This window comes from Pithys albifrons, chromosome 7 (genome assembly GCF_047495875.1).
Source record: "Pithys albifrons albifrons isolate INPA30051 chromosome 7, PitAlb_v1, whole genome shotgun sequence".
Classification (NCBI taxonomy): Eukaryota; Metazoa; Chordata; class Aves; order Passeriformes; family Thamnophilidae; genus Pithys; species Pithys albifrons.
In genome coordinates this window covers 56,544,427-56,552,417 of record NC_092464.1, presented here as the reverse complement: position 1 = coordinate 56,552,417, position 7,991 = coordinate 56,544,427, and the positions used below count along the sequence as shown (strand labels likewise).

At 52.2% G+C, this 7,991-nt stretch overlaps 1 protein-coding gene across 1 annotated transcript; it reads left to right on the top strand.

Annotated features, from left to right (window-relative positions):
- Nucleotides 1-4,412: 4,412 nt before the first annotated feature.
- LOC139674657 (olfactory receptor 14J1-like) lies at nucleotides 4,413-5,009 on the top strand (the record flags this gene model as incomplete). Its single annotated transcript, XM_071561264.1, has 1 exon — nucleotides 4,413-5,009. A coding segment is annotated over one exon (597 nt), but the record flags the coding sequence as incomplete, so codon positions are not given.
- Nucleotides 5,010-7,991: the final 2,982 nt, after the last annotated feature.

The window sequence follows — 7,991 nt, the reverse complement described above, 5'->3', positions numbered from 1 at the left end:
CCACCAACCCTGGCAGGCGGGAAGGCAGCCTGGGCTTGTGGCCACCCTGCTCTGCACTGGCCCTGAAACTGGAGAAAAAGTCTTTTCCTCATCTCCAGGATAAGCATTCCCTGTTTCCCTCAACACCCCTTGTCTTTCATCCTCTTCACTTGCCAGCTTCAGACAAGCCTTCCTTTCCTCAAAAAACAAAGTCCCCACATCTAAATTTTTTCTTTGCAAACTGTCCTTGCTGTCACCTCCTGGCAGTGGCTTCATGGCCCCTGTCACAGCCAGCCCTGGCCCTGCACTGACCCAGCTCTGCTGCCCCACAGATGCTGCATCAGGAAGGGAAGGTCCACGAGGGAGGGAAATGCACAGGGACTCATCCTGGAAGGGACCCTGGGAGGTTTCTGAGCCAAATCAAAGCACAGTGAGTGGGGAAAGGGAGACAAGGATGGGCTGTTTGTGTGCTCTGCCATGTCAGGAGAAGATGTGGAGCTCCAGAGACACCCAGACAATGTGGATCCCTCCAGGAGATGATCTCAGACAGCGGCTCCCAGGCCTCTGCCAATCACTGGTTACTCTGGTTTGATGTTCCCTGGTGGTTCCACCCACCCCCACCCCCACCAGTGTTCTGTGCACACACATCTTTCTCAGCAGTGTCTGAACCCTCAAAAGACTCAAGACCTGATGGTTTCTGCCTCCCACTCTAGAGGTTGGCACTTGGATCACCCCCCACACTCACAGCACAGAGATCCCTTGTCACAGAGATTTCTTAGCAATGGAGGGATTAAGAAAATGGGAAAGATTGTGGGATCAGTTGCAGGACATGGCAAGGGAAAGGCACTGACCAGTCACTTGCTTGCACATGCTCTTCTCCTTTCATACCCTTTTCTCTCTATTTTCTCATGCCTGTTCCTCCACATATCACTTCATTCATTTCCTAGACACCCCATGGCAAGTCTTACACTGTCCCTAAATGCACTTTCTGGCTGCCCATCCTGAGTCTCAGTACCTGAGTGAGAAAACCCCCAACCTCAGCTGCAAGGCCATCCTGGGGGACTGTCACTGATCACTTGGGGAGCCTTTCATGCAGAGATGTTGGAAATCTCTATTAGTTCCTTTGTAACTTTTGAGGTTTGAAAGGTTCCTCCAACGTCATTGAAATTCATGTCCCTAAAAGGACTGTTTTTCCATTTTCATAAAATGTTGGGGATTAGGTCACATTAAAATGCCAACATGGTGCATGTCAGTATTTGCAACCCTGTGGAGAAGGAGTTGGGAATATAAGAATAAAAGAATAATAAACTGTTTAGGTTGGCAGAGACCTAAAATAGCCACTAGTCCAAGTGCACTTCAATTACTCAGGGACACCTTCCACAAGTTTAGGTTGTACAAAATTCCAAACCTTGGGCAGCTCCAGGGATGGGGTTTCCAGTTACTTAATAAGCTGGCCCAGGTTCCTGCCACCCTCAGCACAAAATATTTCTTCCTGACATCCAATGGAAATCTCCCCTCATTCAGTTCCAGATCCTGTGCCTTGTTCTGCCAATACAACCTTTGGCAAAAAGTGTCACTCTGTCTCTCCTGCACTAAGAGCACAACATTTTCATGGCTAAATACCAGAGATATCGTATGAAGGGGTTTGGAAGCCTCCAAGCCCTGGGCCCAGTGGTGTGGAGACTGAGGAAAGAACCAGAGAAGCCTGAGAGGCCTTGAAGGGAAAGTGGGGAGGTCCAGACTGCACACAAGGAGAAAGGAATTTCTGCCCAAGGGCAGTGCTGTGGTGCAACACAACCCCTTGAAAAAGTCTGGATCAGTCCAAGGCTTTGTGTGCCAAGGCAGAGCCAGGGAGGAGGGAGAGATGTCAGTGCAGGAAGGGGCCAGCGAGGTGGGGCAGCCGGGGGATGCCAACAGCCTGCAGGGAAAGGGGCAGGGCATGGACACCGTAGGACAGCGTGGGCTGGAGAGGAGACAGGGATGTGCAGAAGCTGAAAGGCTCCAAGAGAGCCAAGTTGTGCAGGCCTTTGGCCATGGCTGCTGTGTGTGCCCCTGATGGCATGAGGAGACAAGTGAGCCTTGCAGCCCTGGGGCCTCATTGCCTCCTTGTCCCTGCTCAGCAGCCTGGGAGGTGCCACCCCATCCTCCTGCCCCTGGCACGGCACATCCCACATCCCAGTGCCCCAGGAAGAGTCCTGAGGAATGAGGGAGGGACAGGATCTCCCTTCCCAGGGCTGGGGGTCATGGCTGTGACCTTTGGGTTAATGAAATGCTTCTTACTTTCCTCAGTATAAGAGTGACCTTTCTTTCCTAGTCCATGTTTGTCATCATTGTCTCTTTGTTTTCTAACTGGAATCTGGGGACACTTTCTCAGTTATGTCCCTCAGAGGGACCCACTAACTACAAAAGAAACTTTAAAGTTTGATTCAGACTTTGCTTTCTCAAGAGGTTCCTGCACCTTTCCTCAGGGTCGGAGGTTCAGGGACTCAGCACCAACCCCCCCAGAGGGCCATTAAATGCCCTGGGCTGTTGCTGTGCTGCTGAGCTGGGCCGGGCTCCTGGCACACAGGGAGCTCCTGGCAAGCGGGCAGCGCTGCAGAGAGACAGCTCTGCCCAGGAGCAGCTCCTGTGCACAGCCCAGCAGGGCTCAGGGCACTGCCTGCACACACCGAGGGCAGAAAAGCAGGGCAGAGAGAGGTTACAGTCTGGGGTGTGAGGAAAGTTGAGAGGAAGATCCACAGAAGAGGAATCTTTCCAGGCTTTCAGAAGGTAAGTCTGCATGAAGGGCAATGTATGTGCAGTTTGTGGGAAGATCTCCCAACGCTGGCACATCCCACAGCCTGGGGGGTCTCTAATGTGGGATATCACAGTGTCTCTGGTGCTGAAGAGGAGGACGTGCTGCAAAGCAGGAACTCTCTGCTGCACCATCCCAGGGACATCCCAACAGGGTTCCCGCCTCCCAGGGATGGCTGTAGGGTTTGAACCCTGGCTGTGCCACCCAGGCTTGCCCAAACTGTCCTGCAGAGCAGGGTCCTGCACCCCAGGGTGCTGTGCCATGGCAGAAGCTCTGCCACCTGCCAGGGGCAGCTCTCAGCTGGTCTGGGGAGCTCCCTCAATGCTGGGGGAGAGGCTGTGGGTGGAAAGAGCAAACCCTGGCAGGGCAGGGCAGGGCAGGGCAGGACAGGTTTCCTCTGCTATCAAGTGAGAGTTTCATAGTTAAGGACTGCTTACAGAACCAGAGCACTGCAGGATATTTTCCAGGGGATACTTCAAGGACAAGGTGAAAAGAGGGATTTCTATCAAGCTCTCAAGCCACATACCTTGTGGTTTGAATAGCAGAGGGAACTCTGAGGAGCTGAACAGGTGCTGAGAACAACTACCTGGCACTGCTGGTATCTGGGAGGTGGCACAGCTGGCTCAGGGTGATGCTGCCCTGAGTTTCCAGTGAGCTCCACCCTGGTCTCTCCCCACTGGACCTTCCCTGTGTATTTCCTGGTTTCTTAACTTGCCCTTGTTACTGAGGTTCTTTCCTTGTTCTCTCAGTCAGGCTTACAGGGAAGGAGAGTTCGAACTACAGACTCAATCACTGATCCTGTGATCCCCCTCAAAATTTTTTCCCTGGGAATGAGACATTCCAATTTTCCTGTGACCAGTGGGGCTATAGGCAGGGAAGTCTGTGGGCCTGGAGAATGAGGTGTTTTTCCCAGAATCAATCTCCTTTGTTAGGACATTTGTGTCTCTTCTGAGGTGTCCTTCCAAGATGGGAGCTGCCCTCAAGAATGCAAATAATCCTCATGGCACAATTATGTTATCTGAAATCCCCAGTGGAGAGGAGCAGAGATGCTGTGCCCATCCCAGGAAATATTGTTGGGTTGGTGATATGAGCCATGTGTATCCTTGGGATCTTGGGACTTTGAGACAGGCTGAGATATTTAGTGGCCTGTGATGGCTTTGTCTGCTTTTAACAGTGTCTGGCGGCATTCAGAAACCTCTCCCCTGACTTGTCACTCTTATTTCCTCCTTGGACAGTGCCCCACATCCAGAGGCAGCAAATGCCCAACAGCAGCTCCATCAGCCAGTTCCTCCTCCTGTCATTGGCAGACACGCGGCAGCTGCAGCTCCTGCACTTGTGGCTCTTCCTGGGCATCTCCCTGGCTGCCCTCCTGGGCAACGGCCTCATCATCAGCGCCATAGCCTGCGACCACCACCTGCACACCCCCATGCACTTCTTCCTGCTCAACCTGTCCCTCACAGACCTGGGCTGGATCTACACCACTGTCCCCAAAGCCATTCACAACTCCCTCTGGGACACCACAACCATCTCCTATGCAGGATGTGTCACACAAGTCTTTTCCTTTTCCTTTTCCATGTCGACAGAGTTTTCCCTCCTCACCATCATGTGCTACGACCGCTACGTTGCCATCTGCAAACCCCTGCACTACGGGACCCTCCTGGGCAGCAGAGCTTGTGCCCACATGGCAGCAGCTGCCTGGGCCAGTGGCTTTCTCTACTCTCTGCTGCACACAGCCAATACATTTTCCCTGCCCCTGTGCCATGGCAATGCTCTGGGCCAGTTCTTCTGTGAAATCTCCCACATCCTCAAGCTCTCCTGCTCACACTCCTACCTCAGGGAACTTGGGCTTCTTGTGGCTAGTGTTCTTTTATTTATGGGATGTTTCATTTTCATAGTTTTCTCCTATGTGCAGATCTTCAGCGCTGTGCTGAGGATCCCCTCTGAGCAGGGACGGCACAAAGCCTTTTCCACGTGCCTCCCTCACCTGGCCGTGGTCTCCCTGTTTCTCAGCACTGGTATGTTTTCCTACCTGAAGCCTCCCTCCATGTCCTCCCCATCCCTGGACCTGGTGGTGGCAGTTCTGTACTCGGTGGTGCCTCCAGTAATGAATCCCCTCATCTACAGCCTGAGGAACCAGGAGCTGAAGGATGCTGTGAGGAAAATGATGACTGGATGCTTTTCAGCAGGAAGAGACTGCCTGCTTTGCTCTGTCAGTGACACCCAGTGCATTTCATGAGACCAAGTCTCTCCTCTTATACAATTTTCCTTTTTTTTCTCCTTGTAACTTCACTGTTATAAAAAAGAAGTAAGTATTAATTTTATCATAGCTAATTAGCCACCCAGTCTTCTGTCACCAAGGCCAAGGACTGCCCTGGGCATCGCATCAGAGGGGCCATTCCCCACCATGGATGCTCCTGGCCTGGGTTTGGGCTGCACAGGGAGCTGTGGGACCAGCTGTGGGGCAGTGGGGCACAAAGGGGCCATGGAATCTCTGCCAGGGGTTGACAGCAAGGCCAGGCACAGACAAGGAATTCCTGGGCATGGCCTGTGTTGTGAACGTTGGACTGTGGGGAAAGCAAAGCTCCCCTGGAGTTGGTGGCTGCAGGAAAAGTCAAGAGCCAAAAGAGCCTCAGTGGCTGTGCTGGAGACCAAGGCTGAAGGAGGGAAATGCAGGGCTGCTGTGGGATGGGGAGGGGGATTTAATTCCAGCAGACACTGCTGTGGGGCTGAGGGACTCCATGGCTTCTCTGCCTGAGTCTTGACTGGAAAGGTCTCTCAGGCCTCTGTGCTCAGGGAAAGCTTCAGGGAGGAGGAGAGCCCGTCTTGGCAGGAACCTCCTGCAATGGCAGAGGGACACATGGCAGTGTGTGCCCCTGCAGGGCACTGCCCTGGCCATGGCACAGGCTGGGAGCTGCCTGGCTGGGAGCAGCCCTGTAAGGCAGCTGTGGGTGGGCAGGAGCTGGGCAGGAGGCAGCCGTGTGCCCTGGCAGCAAGGGAGGCCAGGAGCACCCTGGGCTGTGGGACCAGCACAGCAAGGACGGGGCTTATCCTGGTTGCTGTGGCTGAGGAAAGATGCACAAAGAGCTGTGGAGTTTAGAAATTGTATCCTGTTTAATTTGTACTGTGGGCAATGAAGGGAGATTTTCTGTGTCTCTGAGTGTCACCAGTTCCTCAACCCCTAAAGAGCACAAACCTGATGAGTTCCTACTCCAGTGACACTTGGATCTCCCTCCATACCCAGAGTACAAAGCTCCCTTATTCCAAAACGTTCCTTGAAATGGAGGGATTAAGGACACAGGACAGGATGTGGAGAACAGTTACAGGGCATGACCAGGGATTTGGAGTGGTTGTGACTCCAGGGCAGGACCCAGCACTTGGCATTGCTGAACCTCATCCGGTTGGCCTGGGCCCATAAATCAAGCCTGTCCAGACCCCTCTGCAGAGCCTTCTTGGACTCCAGCAGATCAACAATCCCACCTAACCTGTTGTCATCTGAACAAATGCTGCAGAACATGCCCAATAAAATTCCTGTAACCCCAAAATATTTGGATTAGTGGAGATTTAGCTCTGCACAACAAAGTAATTCATTCACTTTCTCTCTTTTCCTCCTGCTCTGGATCAAGGGAACTTCTGACTTCAGTGTGTGACTTCTTGTGTGCAAAGAGCAAAATGGACAGAATTGGGGTAGGGAGCACTTGGAGGGACCTTTAGATCTGTGCCTGACACATAACATGTTTCCCATTGGTCTAAAATTGCCTGCTGTGGAAAGTGGACGTCAGTGATGTGAACTTAAAATACAGCAGAGGAATTTCTTCTATTTTTGAGCTGTGCCTTCCTTTGGTTTTGTTTGCTGACAATACATGAACATCCCTGTGTGTCTCCTGCAGCTCTTTCTCCAAGTACAGCAGGTGGGAGTTGGTGCCCAGGAGCTGAAACCTGCAGGTCCAGCCTTTAGTGGAGGAAGCTCAGATTGCACAAGGCTGCTTTGAGTGCCAGGGATGTGATGAGGGAAATGGTGGGGTGGGGATTAGGGATAAAGTCAGATGGATTGTCAGACAAAAAGGGTCTTGATTTTCATATCTATTCACACTGAATTAGGAGATGCTCTGGGTCAATATCAATAGGGAATTGCTGACAATAATGTATAAACAGGCAAAAATAAAGAGGCCACAGAAAAGTTCACTGCAAGTGCTCCTGAACTGCTGCATCACCCTTGCCTGGGATTCTGGGCTGTGCTCTCAAAAGGGCCAGAGCAATCTGAGAGGTACTGGGGTCCTTGGAATTCTGCCCCTCTGCCTTCTCAGGTGAGACCCCACCTGCAGAGCTGCCTCCAGCTCTGGGGTCCCAGCACAGCAAGGACATGGACCTGTTGGAGTGAGTCCAGAAGAGGCACCAAGATGATGAGAGGGATGGAGTAGCTCTGCCAAGAGGGAAGGCTGAGAAAGCTGGGATTGTTCAGCCTGGAGAAGACAACCTTTGAGGTGACATAATTGTGCCTTCCAGGACCTGAAAGGAGCCAACAAAGAGATGGAGAGAGACTGTTTACAACGGCCAGGAGTGACAGGACAAGGGGGAGTGGCTTGACATTGACAAAGAGTAGGTTTAGATGAGACTTTAGGAAGTAATTTTTTCCTCTAAGGGTGCTGAGGAACTTGCACAGGTTTCCCAAAGAAGCTGTGACTGCCTCATCCCTGGAGTGTTCAAGGCCAGATTGGACAGAGCTCTGGGCAACCTGGTCTAGTGGAAGGTTCTTCTGTTCATATCACTGGGGATGGAACTTGGTGATATTTTAAGGTCCCTGAAATTCAGGACATTTTAGGATTCTGAATTTCTTGAAGCAACTATGAAAGACCCCAACATTTTGATCTCACTGGGGAAAACGTCACCTTCCAAAAAGGGGAATTAAAGCAGGAATGCAAAAAGACCCATAAGATCCAGCCCCACAGAAAGGGAAAATGATATTTCTTATGCTGTGGGTGCAGAAGGCAGTAGGTGTTGGGTTGTGCCTCAGAACACTCAAACAGATCTGGTCAATGCACCCACGAGCCAAGGCAAACACTGAGCAGAGTGAGGGGCAGTGAGTGGGGGCCTGACACACAGAAGGAGCAGATTGCTGGGGGAGGAACTGCCTTTCCTGTGACAGGACCAGGGCACATCCCACTGCAGGAAAAGCCCCAGGCCAGCCCCAGCACATTGAAGGCCACGGGCACAACTGCAG